Source organism: Peromyscus californicus, unplaced genomic scaffold, assembly GCF_007827085.1.
Source record: "Peromyscus californicus insignis strain IS unplaced genomic scaffold, ASM782708v3 Scaffold_13__1_contigs__length_99412109, whole genome shotgun sequence".
In the NCBI taxonomy this organism is placed as follows: domain Eukaryota; kingdom Metazoa; phylum Chordata; class Mammalia; order Rodentia; family Cricetidae; genus Peromyscus; species Peromyscus californicus.
Window position 1 is genome coordinate 420,228 of NW_026294424.1, and position 20,223 is coordinate 440,450.

The window sequence follows — 20,223 nt, forward strand, 5'->3', positions numbered from 1 at the left end:
ATGGATGTCCCTTTCTATCCATAGGGGACTGGCCCCAGGGACCCATGTGGATACCAGAATCCATGGGTTCAAGTCCCTTAGCAACAGGGTGTATGTGCATACAGCCTGTGCATCCCCTTCTGTGGGCTTCAGATAGTCTCTAGGTCATTTTAAAAAACCTAATAAGGGTGTGGAGATATGGCTTACTCAGGTGGTACATGAGGCCCCGGGTTCAATTCCCCAGAACTGCATAAAACCAGACATGGCAGGAGCTGGAGGGATGGCTCTGAGGTTAAGGGCACTGATTGCTCTTCCAGAGGTCCTGAGTTCAATTCCCAGCACCCACATGGTGGCTCACAACCATCTATAATGAGATCTGGTGCCCTCTTCTGGTGGGTGGGCATACATGCAGGCAGAACACTGTATATGTAATAAATAAATTAAAAAAAAAAAAAATGCCAGGCGGTGCATGCCTTTAATCCTAGCACTCGGGAGGCAGAGCCAGGTGGATCTCAGTGAGTTCGAGGCCAGCCTGGTCTACAGAGTGAGATCCAGGACAGGCACCAAAACTACACAGAGAAACCCTGTCTCGAAAAATAAAACAAAAACAAACAAACAAAAACCAGACATGGCAGTACAAGCCTAAAACCCTGCCACTTGGGAGGTGGGAACAAGAGGATCAGGAGTCAAAGGTCATCCTTGGCTAGACAGCAAGTTTGAGAAAAGCCTAGCTAAGATACAAGACCCTGTCTCAAAACACACACACACACACACACACACACACACACACACACACACACACACACACACAACTTAACACAATGTAAATACCACATAAATGGCTGCTGGATTATCTTGTTTAGAGGTAAACGACAAGAAAAATTGTAAGAGGCAATTTGTAGAGGGAATCTTAGAAGGTCTTATTAATAAAAATCAAAGCTGAGGCCAGTTATTGGGGTGAACTGGAAGACCAGAGAACTAGAACAAGCCACAGCTACCTCACAGCTACCTGTTTCCTCAGACTGGAAGCCTCTGTGTCCTCATATCCGAATGGCTCTCAGATGAACTGTGCTGCTAGAAGCCTGAAAGCTTAACCAGCCAAATGCTTCTAGTTTCTGGTCCTCATGCCTTATATACCTTTCTGCTTTCTACCACCACTCCCTGGGATTAAAGGTGTCTGTCACCATGCCTGGTCGTTTCCAATGTGGCCTTGAACTCACAGAGATCCAGAGGGATTTCTACCTCTGGAGTGCTAGGATTAAAGGTGTGAGTGCCACCATTTTCTAGCCTTTGTATCTAGTAGCTGTTCTGTCTCTGACCCCAGATAAGTTAATTAGGGTGCACAATATTTTGGGGAACACAATACCACCACAGCAATTCCTTTTTTAAAGGTTTATTTCATTTTTATTTGGGGACGGGAGGGAGTACATTCCTGCATGTGAGTGCAGGTGCCCTTGGAGGCCAGAAAAGGAAGGATGTCAACTCCTCTGGAGCTAGAATTACAGGCCGTTGTAAGCCAACTGATGCCATGCTGGGAACCAAACTCTGGTCCTCTTTGAGAGTAGCAAGCCATCTCCCTGGCCCTAAGAACCAGTTGTGAAAAAAACATTTTCTATACAAAGTTGTTTGAATGCAGATGTGGGACCAGTGTACATGGAAGGCCAACCAACTCTCTTTAAAAAGCAATTTTAAATAAAAGCAATGTTCTACAAACAGGGTTGATTTTTTTTTTGGGCAGGGCCACTTAGGGAAGCAAAATTGTGAGCACTCTCAAACCAACAGAGGCAGAGGAAGTTAATAGTACATTCATTTGATAAACTCTCTGACGGCAGTAAAGTGGTGATTGTAAGGAGTTCATGACAGTGTAGGAAAAGGTGTCATCGCATTGTCAAATAGGAAAGCATGAAGATAAAATTAGAAATGCCAGGTTATCACTAGTGGGTACCAAAATAAAAATAATTCTACACGCCATCACAGCCGAGAGATATGTCACGATGTCCAAAGCAACTGCTAACAATGCAACGTGGGTAATTTTTCCTGTCTCCTTTTCTGAAGAGTGCGGATTTTCTACATAATAAACTGGAGATAGGTGTAGCAAAAAAGAACAGCAATGTTTATTTTTTGATGCTTTCAAAATGATCACAAATAAAAACGAACCAAATTTTTAGGTAATGCTGTGCATTTGCACTAATCTAGATACACATCCCCATGTAGTTGATTAAAAGTAATTTTGCCCCAAATTAAGCCAGCTCAAAAATTAAACTATAAACTAAAATGCATTTGCTTCTAAACTCAGTAGCCCTGAGAAGGAAAAAAAATGTAAATTGATTGCTACACAGATGGCCAGGAAAATGTTGTATATAGTCACATAAGTTACAGACAGGAAATGCATGTTATGAAAAACCCCATCATATTTTTTCCTCAAACTTGGACCACCTTCTTCTGAAACACAGGGTCTCCGCCAAAAGGAGCTCAAATCATTTGGGATCTGACTGGAACTGGCTGACCAGGGGCAGGCTCCAACCACCTTGTTCAGTTGATTTAACTGTTCACTCTCACCCGGGGCCAGGGCACCTCCAGACACGGTCAAGCAGACAAAAGGCATCCTTCTGGCTTTTGTCAGACCGTGTTTGCTCAGCCCAGCCCTTCCCAGGTGGCTGCAGAGCCCCCTTGTTCCTGTGTCCCTTCTCCTTTCATGGGGACTCAAGCTAGATCTTACAATAGACCTCAAAGAGAGCAGCAGCTGCGTGCATCCGGTAGAAAATGGAGAAGGGCATGGCCAGGTTGACCACAATAATCCAGGGTTCAAAGCCAAAGACGATTTCCTCCAAACCGTTGTCATACTCAGGGCGGCAGCCAAAGGCAGGGGGAATCCAAAGCTGAAAGAGAAGGGGCAGCCTTCCGTCACCATTTCACCAAATCCTGCCGAAGGATGCCAGCTTCCGCTACAGGTTCATTGGCAATACCCCCGAGGTACATGTGTCCCTAGCGGACAGGCTACTAGAAGTTAACTAGATCACATGGGAACTAACTTCATCGATGGGCTAATCCAGGATAGAGTCATAGCTGAATGGACCACTACAGAGTGAGAAACAGAAGTAGGGAGGCCACTGGGGGTCGCTCGAACGGACATGTCTTGTCTCCAGACCTGCCTGCCCTCTCTTTACTCTGCTGCTGCTGGGAGGTAAGCTGCTCTCTCCTCTACACTTCCACCGTGATATTCTGTCACAGGCCTGAAAGCAATGGAACCAGCCAACCAGGGAACCTGAAACCTCCAGAAGTGTGAGCCCAGATCTGTTTATTGCTAGCATTGTGCCACAGTGCACAAAGGCTGACTCTGTGGTTAGAAGCTTCCGAGATACCTGGGGTCCCCACGCAAATCCCAGGCACTATGGATGCTGACCCAGACTCACACAGCAGTGAGTGACAAAGGCCAAGGGGACTCTACAGCACTCCTCACCTCCATGGAAACCAGCAAATCTACGAGCCTTTACTGAATGCTCTTCATCCCTCGTCTTGCCTTCAGACACAAACTCATCCGTTTCTCTCCATTCTAGCAGTCCTTACACACCCACTCGGCTTTCTGATCTGTAACTTAACTCTCTCTAGAGGGCGCTGATGAGAGTGAAAAAAAATCAAAGAAAGCCAACAAAACTTAAAATAATAAACTGCTGCTCTTGTCTCTCATGTCCCCACATCCTTCTCAGCCTCTTCTCCTCTTCCTCCCCACTGACCACGCTCTAGGTTGCCAGGGCCGCCTCTATAGCTCCGGGGCCCCTTTCTTACTTACTGCATATTATCTATCTCTCTGGCTCCCGGGCTAGGGCAGGCACCCTCCTAGCAAAGGACAAAGGGTGATTCCAGGCCAGCAGCTGCAAGGAACTCCTGTCTTCTCTCCAGCAACCCACAAAGGGGCTGAATCCAAATCCCCAAAGAGAAGTCTTGCAGCCAACAGCCTACAGCCAGGCTAGGATCATGAACAGACACCTGGTGGCTCTGGGTTCAACATCTGAAGACGCTACATGATAAATAAATACCTGTGGTTTTAAGTTGCTATGTTTGGGGTTATTTCTTACACCGCAGCAAGTGACTAATACATACTGTCTTCTTTTTCATCTCCACGCAGAACTCTCTCTGGAGTATATCCTGCCCCACTTTTTTCCTCTGGCTTCTGGGGCTTCCCCCTTCCATCTCAGACCTTTTCCCACCGACAGTCCCCTCTTCTAGCTCCTCATTTGTGCGGACTCTTCATGAGTTCCCGTCCTTTCTCCCTGCATATGACCCCTAGGACTGTCACCTCAACCTTGGTCAGAAACACCAGCTGGAGGCCTATGGCTTCCACCCAAACCCCCCATCTGAGCCACTCTGGGACTCCAGCACCTGTTTTCCACTGGTCACTTGAGTGCTCAGAGCACATCTCAACTCGCCCTGCCTTGCCCATTTCCCCCTTATCAACAGCATCTTCCTCCCAGATGCTTGCTCCAAGATCCCAGGGCCATGTGTTTTCCCTCCAAATCTTCCACATCCCTCCACCACCCTATCCACGTGAGATGCCCCCAGTCCTCTGTGAATCTCCACCTCCACCCACCCAGGCCATCCCTCTGCCAGGGCTATTGCAGTAGCCTCCCCACTCTATCCCAGCAGTCAATCTCCACTCATTTTCATCATAGCCCTTGGTCCTTGTTGGGGAAAGGTGAGGACAATATTGATTTGAATACTTGGGACTAGGGAGACGGTCAATGGGAAAGTGCTGGGCTGGACAAGCATGAAGACCACATAGAAAGCCTGGCTGGGAGGCATGTGTCTGTAACTCAGAGCTGAGGGGCTGCGGAGGAGACAGGGGGTTCCCTGGGACTCATTGGCCAGCTAGTCTAACCAATGAAAAGCACAGGATTCAGTGAGGGATGCTGGCTCACAAAAACAGGGTAGAGAATCGATTGAGGAAGACATCTCAACATCAACTCCTGGCCTCCACGTCCTTGCGCGCGCGCACACACACACACACACACACACACACACACACACACACACACGAAAGAGAAAGGTGGGGAGGGAGGGAGGGAAGGAGGGAGAGAGGGAGGGAGGGAGGGAGGGAGGGAGGGAGGGAGGGAGAGCAACAGTTTGCTGAAGATTACCGAGATATTGCAAAGGAACAGAAAGGCCGTGATGTTTCTGAGGAGCCTCCTCTTGACTCCGCCCTGCAGGAAGTCCGGACAGCGGACTGTGCCTGCAGCCCCTTCCCAGACAGCCTCCTGGTCGTCTTTACCGCATCCCTGCTGCGGACACAGATTCCCATTGACGGCAGATGACCCATCCCGAGCCAACCCCTGGCTCCCGAGACCGGATGCAGCCAGTGCAGCAGCTTCACCACTGCAGACGGTGACCACGCGCAGAGTGCGCACATCCTCGGGGACCCCCTCAGGCTCGCGGTGCACCGACTCGATGATGAAAAGGTTCTGGACATACTTCTCCACAATCACCAGGACAGAGTAGGGCAGATTGTACCAGGTGTATGGCGGGCGGGTCTCAGCACAGGCAATGGCCAGAATGGAGCCCCAGGAAAGAAGCCATGAGCCCGAGGCTGTGGCCACCAAGAGGTCGGCATCCAGCTTGCGTGCAGGGTTCTTGGACTCGTCCAGGGATTTCTCATCCACCCTGTAAATCCAGGTTCCTACCAACCCAGCGGCCCCCATGAGCAGCAACACGGTGATAGCATACAAATAGAACAAGATGAGTGCCGACTCGCTCTTGGACTTGGAGCGCCCGATGTGGATCATGTACACCACAACCACCGTGATGGTGGCAGCCAGTACTGTCAGGCCCAGCACCGAGCCCACCAGGACCCCGTCGAATCTACACTGCATCTTCTGGTGCCGGGAGTTGTCCACCCTGCGCCCAATGTTCTTCCACAGCACGTAGAGCATGGTAGAGGCCAGGATCTGGTACTCGATGTTGAAGGGGTACAGATAGTAGATTCCGTGGGAGAGGGCAGAGCAGAGGGCAGGTGGTGTGCAGTTACACTGTGGTGTGTGGTCATCCAAAACTAGGGCGATAGGCAGAGGACAGAAGACAGCCATCAGCACAAGAAATAAGGAGACTAGTAAGCCCATCAGCCTGGACCTCACCACTAGACCCAACGTGTACATGAGCCATGTTTAGCATCATATTTAATGCCATGGCTATATGGAGAAAAAGAAGCAAGGATTCGCCCCCAGAATGGCATCAGCCATTTTCTAGTGGGATGCTAGTGTATAATGGCACTATTATAAATAGCATTGTAGAGATTTACTCATCACCACATAAAGATGGTCCAGAGCTACCACTGAACTTCTAAAGCAGGCTGCTAAAGAGGGCTGAGACTGTGGCACCATCTGTGTAAGAGAGAGGGGTGACAGTGGTAAGTGATAGATTGATTCATAAACAGAAAAAAGGTCCAGAAGCGCATAAACCAGAAGGGTAGTGGCGGTTCTCTCTGGTGGGAAGAGGCAGGGGTTTAAGGTTTTTTTTCTACATCTTGCTTCCCTACAATGTCTAATTTTCTCTGTGAATATGTTGTGTGTGTGCGCGCGCATGCATGCACGTGTGTGTGTGTGTGTGTGTGTGTGTGTGTGTGTGTGTGTGTGTTTAGACTATATGATTCAAGACTCTTGGGAAATGTCTCTTCTGATTGGAAAAAGCTCTCACCTAAATGTCGCTAAAATGGTATGAGACAGTTAGGAACTTGTAATCTCTTGCTGACTGCGCAACCTCAGACACTTTTCAGTGGCACGATGTCTCTAACCATTAATGGTTAATACTGCCCACCTCAGAGGAAGGCCAGGCCAGAGTTAATGAGCCTTGTGAAATATTTAGAGCCCTGCCTGGCAGTCAGCACGTGCCTAATAAAAGCCAGGCAGTGCCTATAAAAGTTTGCTTCTATTATGAAAATTGTCGCTGCTGGGGCTGCTATTGTAACCAAGAGGAAGTGAGGCCAAAGACAGAGAGCCCTTCCTTCCCACACAGACCTGTAAAAGTCATTCGTGCAGCCCGACAGAGCCACGTTTCTGCCCAGCCCCACGCACAGAAGACTGCAGCCAGAAGGATCTTTGAAAGCACAGAGTTTTGGAGTCTCCTTACTTTACAAAGAGGGAAGGCAGGCCCAGAGAGGTTGAATAGCCTCCAAAGGCCACACAGCTAGCATCTGATAAAAACAAGACCCAAACTCAAATTCTTCACTTCCCGGTGCACTGTGCTCCATCCTGCCTTCTTCTTGGTCCAGATGTTCTCAGACCGATGTGGTGAAGCCACACATGCTCAAGAACTCCAGGAGCAGATGTGAGGATGATTCACCCCCACCCCAGGCTAACTCCCCAGCAGAGCGAGGGAAAAATAAAGATGAGCCCAAATAATGAGTCAACTGCAGTCAGTCAGCTAAAAACCTTCACATGCACGAAGGCAGGCTGAGAGCTCCCCGGGGTTCACAGGCCAACCTCTCAGAAGAAAGATCGGCTGAAGGAGTCCTAATTAAAACGCCACCAGAGAAAACCACCAATCTTCCACAGTGGAAAAAAAAGACATGGAGCTCTCCAGCCAATGGGCTATGAGAGACAGACCCCAAATGATAACCCTGGGCCTCCACACGCCCAAGCCAGGTGAAGCCTATAATTACCGCCTTGGGGAGGCAGAATGAAGGCCTGCGGGGTTAGAGAAACTGTCCACAGTAGGGTCTATCTGCTCAGGTGGCTCCCCAGGGACCTGACTGGTTGAGCAGGGAAGGCTCCCTCACCTATGGTGATGTTGCCAAAGCCCAGCGTGATAAGCCGTTCCTTGTGCTCATTCAGTTGGTGCTTTGATTCATTCAGGACGCTGTTGGCCCACAGCAGCAGGTTCGTGAACACTGAGTGGATCACCCCGAACCTGAAAAGCACACATCTCAGGATATCTGCTCTTGAGTGGCCCTGGGAAAGGGCTGAGCCCGTGGGTAAGGCTGAGACCTCCCATGCATGTGTGCGCGCACACACACACACACACACACACACACACACACACACACACACACTCCTCCTCCCTCAGCCCTTGGTCCAGCTGGCTGAGAGTCAGAGCATCTGGGCATTCTGCCTTCACCTTGAACTTGCCTGTCTTTAAATCATTGTCTGTGGGACATCAAAGACACTGCATCTTGTGAGCGGGGACATGGGGAAGCAAATTTACTAAAGGCAAGCAACCACACCTGGAGGCCACTCTTTCTCCAAAGGGGAAACAGAGAGAACTATGAAGGAGATGGAAGGGCCAGGTGGACTGTGGACAGTAGGGACACCCTTGATGTTCTTTGACCAACCCAGAAACCATCGCCGTCCATTTCCTCTGCTTTCCCACCTGCCAGTAGAAAACAATCTGCACACACTTGCTCATGGCTTTCCTTGCAGCTGGTCTTGGTCTGTCTTACTAGGGCCGTTATAATGTATAATCTATGGTGAATTACTGAAAAGCTCTTGCTTGTTTGATGATATAAGAATTAGAAAAGTCTGTTTATGGACCCTTTTCCTTTCAACATCGTCTCCTTCAACAGTCTTGCACGAGGACATGAAGGCTGAGGTTGTGGCCGTCATCTTGTAACCATGAGCCAACCAGTATGGGATGAAGCCCCAACCCACCGAGGAGGGCAGAGTGTAAACACAGAAGAAGCCTGCTCCAGATCACTCTTTGGGTTTCTAAAGTCCCAGCTAGGCTCAGGAATTCCTCCACTGTCACACCTGAAGTGGCCATGCTGGAGTAGTGGAAACAATCTTAGCCTCTAAACCACACTGTGACCTCATCAGGAAGAGGGCACATGTGAGGTCGGACACTGGACTCTAGGGAACAGAAGAGAGATGGGAAGGACACATGGTCTCCATTTGGTCCCTGCCTCCTGTGAATTCCCTATATCCTGCTGTGGCTGCAGTTGTATTCACTTAAGGTAGCTTCTGGGCACTCTACAGGCACAGCAGCCCGGCTATCTAGGAGAGGCATCCAACAGTAGACTGGAGAGGAAAGCCTAAAGGAAGTTGTGGGTACTTCCCTGGCTTACCCAGAGGCAGCCGTGTATACTCCCCTGTCCAGCTCAGAGACCACCTATCCATGATTGAGTTATGGGAACACAGAAACATCTTCATCCCAGGCCTCCCTTCCTCTCCCCTAAATGTCCACCCCAGCTGAGTCCAGGCATCCCAAGAGCCAGGGAAGGCAGCACCTTCCTGTGTGATATGGCTACCTTGGCATCTGCCCAACTACCAGAACTAAGGCAGAAAAAAGGAGACAGCACGGGTGTCTGTCCATCGGCCTGGCCCTGTGCCTGCCCTGTTGCTACAACTCACAACCCGCTTGCTCTATACAGCCTTTGACAGCCCAGACAATGCCATTACCTCTGGCAGGTGGCTTTCTTTTATTACAGTGCACACAGCTGCCCTTCTGTTTCCCCTTTCCCTGTTCCCATGTCCAATCCTGAGCCTGCTGAAGCCACAGAATCAGTATGAGGTCACCAAGGGTCATGCTGTTTGGCCACGCACCATCCTAAGAACGGTAGCCTTCCAAGGTCAATTTGAAAAAAGTCCTTCAAGCTAAGGACAAGTGTCATGTCCCATGCCTGAGGCCTTCCCCACACTTAGTGCCTGTACATCTAGACCATGGTGACAGGATGCATCCCAGGATTCATCTCTAGTATCCATCTGTGCTTCCTAAGATGTGTGAAGAACCATAGTCCCTCTCAACTGCATGTCTGGGGAAAGAGATGGATGGAATCCCAAAAGGGGCAATCCCGACCTGGGAGGAACTTTGCAGAAGCCACTGACAAAGGATGTGGCAGGATGGATGTCATTCATACAGCTCATGCAGGAGGCTAGGAAAGTCCTAAGTCCACAGGACCCAGCCAGAACTGCCAACACAGTAACTGGCATAGAACTGTGGCGACTATCCTCAAGTGAGGCCAGCCCTCCCTAGAGGAGCACCCTGGATTCAACTCTAGCCTCAGTCATGACATATGCTTGAGACAACCTCATCTTCCACTTTTTTCTAAAGAACTTGACATCTAAAAATCTAAGAGTTGTAGGAATTAAAAATGTTTGCCATCTTGCTCGACACATTAACAGATGGAAAAGCATACCCTCACCCCGAAATGGGTAGAGACCAGATGTGATAGTGGCCATGGAAGCCTAGGCCTAGGCTGGTCTCAATCTCAGTGTCCCTACATAGCCAAGAATGACCCTTGACCTCCTGACTCTCCCATCTCTTATTTCTGAGTCGGGCTACAGACAAGCACCACCATGCCTGGTTTATTCAGTGCTAGGGCTTGAACCCAGGGCCATGCATGCTAGACAAGCACTCTACCAACCGAGCCACCTCATCAGCCTTAAGTGATGGCTTCTGGAGGTCCTGGATCTCAATGACTACTCTTTCCCTTGGGGGAACCATGTGAGCATACTTCATCCCCTGCCCACCTTGCCCAGGAGGTGGGGCATCTGGTATTCCTGACACCAAGGTTAAACATCACTGCCAAGGTCACTGCCCCAGCCACATGATGGATGCAAACCCCAGGGTGCCTCCCACACAGCCAAGGATGCCTTAGTATCATCACCACCCACCCCACAGCACCAGGCCACTAGCCCTGTGCAAACTGGGGACACAAAGGATGTGCTTGGCAATAGACTTAATCTCTACATCTGCAGCCTGTTGAAGCCGTGCTATCCAGTGGTCACACATCAACCAATCTTCTCAAGGCCAGTGGTCATCTCAAATGCTGGAAGGGAGGAGTTGATTCCCCCAAGGAAATGGTGTATGCAATACTAGGTCTTTCCACAGAGCATGTGTTTACTCCTCGATCCATCCATATTTAACCTGCCCTTGGAGAGTTCACCTCTTCCTTCTGGCCATTCTTCCCTTGACCACATCCTAACCAGGGAGAACTGGTGGCAGGCCCAACACTCGATGGACACGGGTCATGCACTTTGTGACAGTTATCCTCAGCGGTAGGCCACCTCACTGCTCCCACCTCACAGATGAGTAAACTGAGGGCCATGAAAGGGAAGTAGGCGATGGCAGAAAAGTTCCCACCCACATCCTTGTCTTCCAGGAATGACTTGGGAGAAATGGACATTCTAGAAGGGCTTTGCTTTCGGGGTGGAACAGAACTCTGCTCTCAGGGCTGATAGCCCTAGCTGGATGCCAGTCCTGAGTCTCGTTTCTTCTAACATTTAATCTAAACAAATATCAACCAACAAGCAAAGCAATTGCTCGAAGTTTTTACCTTTCCAAGGTTTTGAAAGACAGGATAATATCCTTAGCATGGCCCCAGAGAAAATAGACCTAGATGGAAATAAAGGAAAACATATTAGTGAGGAAACTGCCATTCTGTTTGCACACTTGAGAAGTTATGAAACTGGGGGGAAAGAGATGACTCTCCTCAGCAGAGCCATTCTGCAGTGGGAATAGTGATCCTGTGAGAAGTCAGGTGGGGCCTCCCAAGACAGGTGGAAGGAGTGCTGCAATGAATTAAGAATGTCTGCTATGGGTGGAGATCTGTATTTGATTGAGGGGGTCTCCTGAGAAGGTAGAGTTAGAACTGTTTGGTGATATCTGCTGTGGATGGAGCTGTGCTGCAATTGATTGAAGATGTCTGGTCTGGGATAGGCATGTGGGCATCAGTCTGTTTGTCATGAAACTCCCTAAGTTGTTCTTCAGTCATATTTGTCAGGTTTTATCCAATAATTTTCCATTGAACAGCTACTCTGCACCAATGTCCAGAAAGCAAAGACTGAGCACTTTCAGTGAAGAGCAGGATTGGTTTGGGTTGGGCTCCTTTTGGCTCTCACTTATGCTATCCAGCCCCCTGGCCATCATCATTAACAGTGCAGGGGAGAAGGATGCTGGAACAGGCTGTCTCCCTGTGGACTGGAATGCATGGGACCAGGAGTGTTTTAGGTTCCAGAGCTCACATGGGTGGCCCTGGTTAAATAAAGCAATGAGCAAAGCAAAATAGAAAGACAAGAAACTGGGAGGGGACTTGATGGAGGAGGGGGGTGTTAGTGTGGGTGCCTGAGGGATCAGAGAGGGTGAAGATGGATGTGACCAGAGTGTATTATACACATGCATAAAATTGTCAAAGAATGAATACAGTCTTTAAATATCAGGAAATTTGGGTCAAGGAAAGTTAAAAACAAAAAAGAAATACACCACATAGGAGATAGCTCACTCAAGTAAAGTACTTGCTGCTCAAGCACGAGGACCTGAGTCCTATCCCCAGGACCCACAGTAAAGCTGAACCCCCATGGCTCACTGAGCAAATAACCTAGCTGGATTGCCAAGCCCTAAGCCAATAAGAAACCTGTCTCAAAATACAAAAATAGATGGCGTCATAGTTAGCTTCGGTTGTCAACTAGACACAACCCAGAGTCACGTTGGAGGAGGAATTACCTTCATCAGACTGACCCATGGCTATGTTTGTGAAGCAGTTTACTGATTGCTAATGATGTGGGAGACCCCAGCCCACTGTGGGCAGTGCTGTCCCTAAGCAGCTGGACCTGAGCTGTATAAGAATGGTAGCTGCGTGGAAGGGCGCAGTGGTTAAGAGCATTGGCTGCTCTTCCAGAGGAACAAGATTTAATTCCCAACACCCACATGGCAGCTCACAACTGTCTATAACTCTAGGACCAGGGGTTCTAATACCCTTTCTGGCCTCCAGGGGCACAGACAATTGTGCTGACAAAACATTCATACACATAAAATAAAGATAAACTTTTAAGTAAGCAAGCTAGAGAGAACAAGCCAGTAAGAAGTGTCTCTGCCTCCAGGTTCCTTCCTTGAGTTCCTGCCCTGCCGTCCTTCGATGATGGACTCTAACCTATAAGCCAAACAAGCTTTGCCCCCAAGTTGCTTTTGGCCAGTATTTTTTCACAGCAGCAGAGAAGCTGACTAGGACAGATGGCTCCTAAACAATGTGCACATGCCTAACCATATATACATACAGATACACACACACACACACACACACACACACACACACACACACACACACACACTCATGCATGCACACACAGGAGCGTGCTCCTGGTATGACCAGAAGTGTTGCCCTGGCAAACATGGTACCTCACTCCACACTGGCCAGATACCCTCTTCTATGCTCTGCCACCCTGGTCAGAGCACCAAGCATTACAGGGTGAGGTCACAGGATTTCTGCAGTAGATGAAGGACTGTGTTTGACTGAGGCTATCTGAAGCAGATGGAGGGTAGCATTTGACTAAGGATATTGTTACTGCAGCATTGAAAGGCCAGAACTCTATTGAGACTGTTTAAGGAAAAGCATTTCCTCCTAGCCAAGGGAACAAACTCTCTAGCCTGGGTGGAGACCTAACATTCCAATCTACCCAGAACATAGGCATGAACCCAGCTGTGTCTGTCAATCACCTGCCCAAGGACCACCCCTCAGGAAGTGGATTCACTTTACACTATGCTAAACATAAGGGAGGAATAATTATTCCCTTAATGAGATAATGTGCTTTTCCTTCCCAGAATGCCCACCCTCTGTGCGGTCTCTAGAACTGCACTATGAGAGCTAGGTTAAGTTTACCCATTTTTCTGAGTTACTCAGAATAACTTTTTTTAAGCCTCATTTCCCTTCTTTTGGCTTTTTTTTTTGGGGGGGGGCTCCTTCACTCTTTCTCTGCTCTGCTTCTTCATGCAGCTGCTTGTCTGCCATGTGGCTGGTTGCTAACCTCAATAGGCATGCTTTTCTCTCTTCCTCTCCATATCCCTTCTCCTGGCAGCTGCCAAGACTTGCAACTTCCCAGATCTGTTGTTTCCCTTTTAAATTCTAATAAAACTGTCTACAAGCTTCCTTCTGAGTACTTTCTTCATTTCTTTTATTAATGAGGCTAAGAGCCCTGAGGGGGGACCATAATTTACCCAGAAATATGGGGTACCCCAGATGGAGCTCCCCAAAATTTCCAGCAACCATATCTGAGGTAGATGGAGGGTTAAATTTGACTGAGAATGTCTGCTGCACGTGCATTTGATCAAGAGTGCCTACTATAGATGGATCTACATTTGACTGAGGATGTCTACTATAGATGGATCTACATTTGACTGAGGATGTCTACTATAGATGGATCTACATTGACTGAGGATGTCTACTATAGATGGGGCTACATTTGACTGAGGATGTCTACTATAGATGGATCCACATCTGACTGAGGATGTCTACTATAGATGGATCTACATTTGACTGAGGATGTCTACTATAGATGGATCTACATTGACTGAGGATGTCTACTATAGATGGATCTACATTTGACTGAGGATGTCTACTATAGATGGATCTACATTGACTGAGGATGTCTACTATAGATGGATCTACATTTGACTGAGGATGTCTACTATAGATGGATCTACATTTGACTGAGGATGTCTGCTATAGATGGAGCTACATTTGACTGAGGATGTCTACTATAGATGGGAGGTGCATTGGACTGAGGATGTCTACTATAGATGGGGGGTGCATTGGACTGAGGGTATCTATGGTGGATGGGGCTACATTTGATCAAGGGTATCTATTGTGGATGGGGGAGAGGGGGCTATAACTGATCAAACTACCATCACCGTGTCCCAGAGGTAAGCTGTCTTAATCTAAACACATCTACAGTCCTGGAAATTGAATGTCCAAGTTCAAGATGTTAGCAGAGTCAGTTTCTCCTGGGACCTCTCTCCTTACCTGGAGATGATACCTTTCAATGTGAGCCCTCACTTGGTTGTCCTTCTGTGTGTGCCTGTGTTCTAGCTTGCCTTATAAGGACCCAGGATTTATTGGATCAGGGCCACCCCAGGGACTTCCTTTTCCTCAGAAAGGCCCGGTCCTCTACTATTGGCACAATCTCACAGATGCTGAGAATCAGAATTCATCAAATGGACATAACAGCTTTTACCTGTGAGACAGCCCCTTCCCCTTTGTCCCATCATGATCTCCCAGCCTTTCCCACCAGTCCACCACCGAACCAAGCTACCCAAGCTCCTCTGCTACCTCTTCTCAGCTGCTCTTGCCTGGGATGGTGTGTTAGAAGCATTCCTAATCCTCTGAGCTGTCTGCGAAACCTAAGATGTGTGTGAACTAGAAGTGTCTTTGAACAGAAGATGATTTCCCTTTCCTGGGGTTCAACACGGTTTCGGAAGGGTCTTTTCAAGCTGTGAGTCCAGAGCATCTGAACGGTAAGTTTGGCTGAACCAAGTTCATAGTCCCCCAGGGTTACTCGGGAGGAGGAAATATCTTTGCTTCTTGCCATGATATAAGCAAATCTCTGGTCTTCTCTGAGCTCCACTGACTTCCTCAGAAAACCACAAGGCTTAATTCTATCATCTCTGACAAACCTGGAGGACATTATATAAAGTGTGCCAGGGACAGAAAGACAGACAGTACATGACCCACCAAATATGGAATCTCAAAAATGAAGACTTGAATACACAGTAGAACAGAGACTGAGTGGGGGCAGGAGTGGGACGATGCAGGCAAAGGGCCCAAACCGGCAAGCATACAGGACGACTGTCTCGAGAGCTGATGGCCAAGATAAGGGTTACAGCGGGATATTGTGTTGTCTACTGCAGGCTTGCTGGCACTGCCTTAGAGGTGCTCTCCCCACTAATAAGACCAAGAAGGGAAACCGAGGCACCAGATATAGCAATTATCTTGACTGAAACATCTCCCATGTGTACATATGTGAAAATATCATGGTATACACCTTAGATATATAAAATTAAAAAAGAGTAAAGAAAAGATTGATGACCTAGCATCTGTTCTTGTGTTAAAATATGCTTGTTATTGATTAGCACACTAACTGGACATAGCTATGCTGTGCAGTGCACTTCCCACACGTGCAGTGTGCAATGAGCACATAGAGTCATTCTGTGTGTGTGTGTGTGTGTGTGTGTGTGTGTGTGTGTATGTGTGTGTGTGTGTGTGTGTGTCGTGCGCATGCGCACACATGTGGAGGTCAAGGGAAAACTTTGTGGAATTGGTTCCAGGACCTGGACTAAGGTCTCCAGGCTTGCACACACGTGCCTTTAACGGCTGAGCCCCTTTGCTCGTTTCTTTATGTTGAGAACATGCCGGCTTTACTAGTTACTTGGAAATACTCAGTTAATCTCTGCCGCCCATCATTGCCCCTTCCCTCCGCTGTGCTGTAGAACAGTAGACCTTCTTGCTCCTCTCCAGCCACCCTCTGTACCTAGTCGCTGTCCTCTCTCCAGCCCTTACACACCTACAGCCTTCCCAGGCTCTGGTAGTCACTATTCTTTCTGCATTTCCACACGATCAACCTTTTACTGTCCTTGTGAGAGCACGGTGTCTGTCTCTCAACTCAGTTGGTAGAGTGCCAGCCTAGCATGCAAGAAGCTTTGTGATCAATCTCCAGCACTACATAAACAGAAGTATTAACACACAGGCCTATCGTCCCAGAACTTCAGAGGTAGAAGCAGGGAGATCAGGAGTTCCAAGCCTTCCTGGCCAAGCTGAGCAGCATGAGCTCATGTCTTCATCCTGGACTGATTTCATTTCATACAACATCCTCCAGCTCCGTCATGTTGCTGCCTGTGGTGGAATTTCACTATTGCTATGGTTGAATAGTATACTCTTGTGGATACATAGCATCTTTCCTCATCCATCCATCCATCCATCAACGAACACTGTATTTGTTACTTTGCATCAAAATGAACCAAAATTCCTGACAGAAACTGCTAAAAGGAGGAAGGCTTGTGCGGGTGTCCCCTCATGGTGTTTATGGTGGCAGGAGTGCGTGACAGAGGCTTGTCATATCATGTCAAACCAAAAGCAGAGAAAGGGACAGGAACAAGGCCAGACCCAGTGGTTGTGCTTGTAGCCATCAAAAGACCTACCTTCTAAAGATTCTATGGCCTCCAAAACTAGGGTCACCAGCTGGGGACAAGAACTCAACACAAGAAAACACTTTGTGTGTCCTCAAGTGCTATAAAGATGCTGGCCATGATTTTCCTTATCAGAGTAACTCTCAGCCACTAAAGAGCCCCACTAAGGCCAGGTGCCACACCGGGGTCTATCTAAGACTCTCTGCAGTCAGGGGGTGTGTTTTCTGCCCGTGAGCTATGCATTCAAATGGCATCTATCAAATCCTTACTTCTTAAAGAAACAAAGTTCATCGTCCATGCTGAAAACAAGAACCTCATAGTGTTATAAAAGGTTCCAGCCCACAAGAGGGGAAACAAGAGTCCCAGTGTTGCAGAGAAGCGCCTGGACCAGCTCATGATTCCTGACAGGAGCCACAGAAATATCCTAAATAGGGCCCTGCCCGCTATCTGTGTTGATGCTGTGGGCTTTTGCACACCAGCTGCACAGGAGCAGAGGCAGCATGAGGAAGCACCGATGGCTCACCTGCAACAGCGTATGCACTGCATGGGTGACCGGGAAAACGCCCTCTGTGGCTGACAAGCACGCGGAAAATCCAATGAAGTATGCGACTTTCAAGCATCCCAGGATGACGGTGATGAATGCGAACAATGTGATGCTTCCTAGGCAGGAGAAACGCACGCGTGTTAGCATGCACAGTGTCATCCCAAACAAATCATGTCAACTCTAGAGCATGTGGGTGAAAGGTGCCGAGACCACACCGTGGGAAACTCAGCACTCACAGGCAAAAGTATGAAACTGGACCTTCCATTATCCTGTATGCAAATGTTAACTCAAAAATTCTATCAAAGCTAAAAGAGGCAAAACTATTAGGAAAAAATGTAAGAGAAAGCCTAATGAGATTGGATCCGTCAATGTATCAAAATGAAAAGGTGTGTGAACCACAGAACATTCTCAACAAAGAAAGAGGGCACCAAAAATGGGAGGGAATATTTGAAAATTACCTTTTGTGGTGGTTTGAATGAAAATGACGCCCATAGGCTCATGGTGATTGGCATTATTGGGAGCTGTGACCTTGTTGGAGTGGGTGTGGCCTTGTTGGAGGAAGTGTGTCACTGGGGGTGGGCTTCGGGTTTCAGGAGGCCAAGCCAGGCCCAGTGTCACGCTCTCTTTCTGCTGCCCACCAATCCAGATGTAGAACTCTCAGCTTTCTCTCCAGCACCATGTCTGCCTGCATGCTGCCATGCTTCTTGACATGATGATAATGGACTAAATCTCTAAACTGTAAGCCAGCCCCAATTAAGTGTTTTCCTTTATAAAAGTTGCCATGGTCATGGTATCTCTTCACAGCAATAGAACCCTAACTAAGACACCTTTCTACAGAGCCATCAATATCTACAGCATTTACAAAGACATCTGCAGAATGAAACCAGCCAAAGGAACCTGAACAGACATTTCTCCAAGGATGATATAAAAACAGCCACAAAGTACAGGAAAAGGTGCCCCAAATCACTAAACATTAAGGAGAGGCAAGCCAAGACCAAGAGACTATCTTAGTTAGGGTTTCTATTGTTGTGAAGAGACACCATGACCATAGCAACTATTATAAAGAAAAAACATTTAATTGAGGTGGCTTACATTTTCATAGATTTAGTCCTTTATCATTATGGTGCGACATGATGGCATGCAGGCAGACATTGTGCTGGAGAAGTAGCCAAGTGTCCTACATTTTGGCTTGCAGGCAACAGGAAGTGGTCTGAGACACTGGACAGTATTGGTATCTTGAGCATGTATGAGACCTCAAAGCCTGCCTCCACAATGACACACTTCCTCCAACAAGACCACACCCAGTCCAACAAGGCCACACCTCCTAATAGTGCTCCCTTTGGGGGCCATTTTCTTTCAAACCACCACAAACAGTAAGTCATCCCTGCTAAGACTGTTAAATACTATTTAATAATTTTATGTGTATGTGTGTGTTCCTGGGTGTATGAATGTGCACCATATGTTTGCAGTGCCTTCAGTGGCCAGAAGAGGGCATCAGATCCCTTGAAACTGGAGATACAGATGGTTGTGGTGTCCTGAGAACTAAATCCTGGTCCTCTGCAAGAATAGCAAGTACTCCTAACCCCTGAGCCATCTCTCCAGCCCCTAAGATAGGTACTATCAACAAACAAACAACAAGGGCTGGGTAGATGATGCTGTTTTGAAGCATTTTCCTGGCAAGCATGAGGACCTGATTTCAGATCCCCACTACCCACATAAAAACTGGGCATGGCCACATGTACCTGTAATCCCATAGATGGAGAGATGGGAAATTTGCTTGCTGACCAGATAGCCTTGCCTATTTGGTGAAGTAGTAGGCTAGTGAGAGACACTGTCTCAAGCAAGGGGATGATACCTGAGGAGTGACACTAAAGACATTCTCTAATCACATACATCTTCCACATATACACAAACTCCTATGCACAGGTATACACACACACATACATGAAAGTAAACTAGAAAGTTGACTTCTTAAAACTCAATAGTAAGAGCATCTCTACTAGCAATCAGAAAAGGTGCCAGGTAAGGTGAAGAGTTAAGCAGTTTTTTATACTATTAATGATTTTGACTGGAAAAAACCCACACATATAGAGAAGTCTGGCCAGGAATTACAAAACCCATTTGGAAGGTGCTGGACAAATGCAAATCTGGGCAAGGAAAGCAGCTGTGCCGGACATGTGGGTAGTGTCCAAGCTCCTGGGCCCTCCTGGCATCAATGACCTGACTCACATGTCCTCTCCCACGCACAGAGGAAACTGGATCACATGAGTTGGGCATTGGGGAACCAAGGTGAGAGCCAGGCAGGAGTGATCGCATTACACGCCGCCAGAGCCACCTCTGGGGAAATGCCACAGCCCAGCTCACTGCTGCCACTCGGAGCCCTATAGAAATGACGAGAAGTTGTGTTTTGTGAATCCTGGCAAATCCCCAGTGAAATCAGAACCTCTGTCAGAGTGGAGATTCAATCCCAGTGCTTTCAGAGTGGCTGATGAATACAAGGTTCTTTCTGATTTATAAAATAATAATAATAATCATAATGGTAACAAGACCACATGAAGCAGCCTGGTTGGGTGGCCAGAGCTAAGCCCTGAACTATGGGATCCTGGGTACCAGACAGGTGTGTGTGTTCCTACATGTCATCTCCCTAACCCTAGACTCGATTCCCCGCCCCCATTAAATGAAAACCGTCTACAGTAGTGGTGTACAAACCTGAGCATGCATCAGAATGCCCTGGGAAGAGCATTGATAAAGCTCCTACTGCTGTGCTTTATGCCGGTTTCTGGCTCAGTAGGTGCGAGGTGGGGTTCACAGTATCTCTAACAAGT

General features: G+C 48.0%; 1 protein-coding gene across 1 annotated transcript in view; it reads right to left on the bottom strand.

Moving 5' to 3' along the window:
- Positions 1–1,430: 1,430 nt before the first annotated feature.
- Otop1 (otopetrin 1) overlaps positions 1,431–20,223 on the bottom strand; it is a 29,014-nt gene continuing 10,221 nt past the window's right edge. Inside the window, exons 2-6 of the mRNA XM_052735851.1 lie at positions 17,378–17,514; positions 11,237–11,295; positions 7,745–7,875; positions 5,115–6,022; positions 1,431–2,858 (exon numbers count right to left, since the gene is read on the bottom strand). Coding sequence (XP_052591811.1) covers positions 2,688–2,858; positions 5,115–6,022; positions 7,745–7,875; positions 11,237–11,295; positions 17,378–17,514 — 1,406 coding nt within the window. The 3' untranslated portion in view covers positions 1,431–2,687. The remainder of the gene's footprint in view (positions 2,859–5,114; positions 6,023–7,744; positions 7,876–11,236; positions 11,296–17,377; positions 17,515–20,223) is intronic.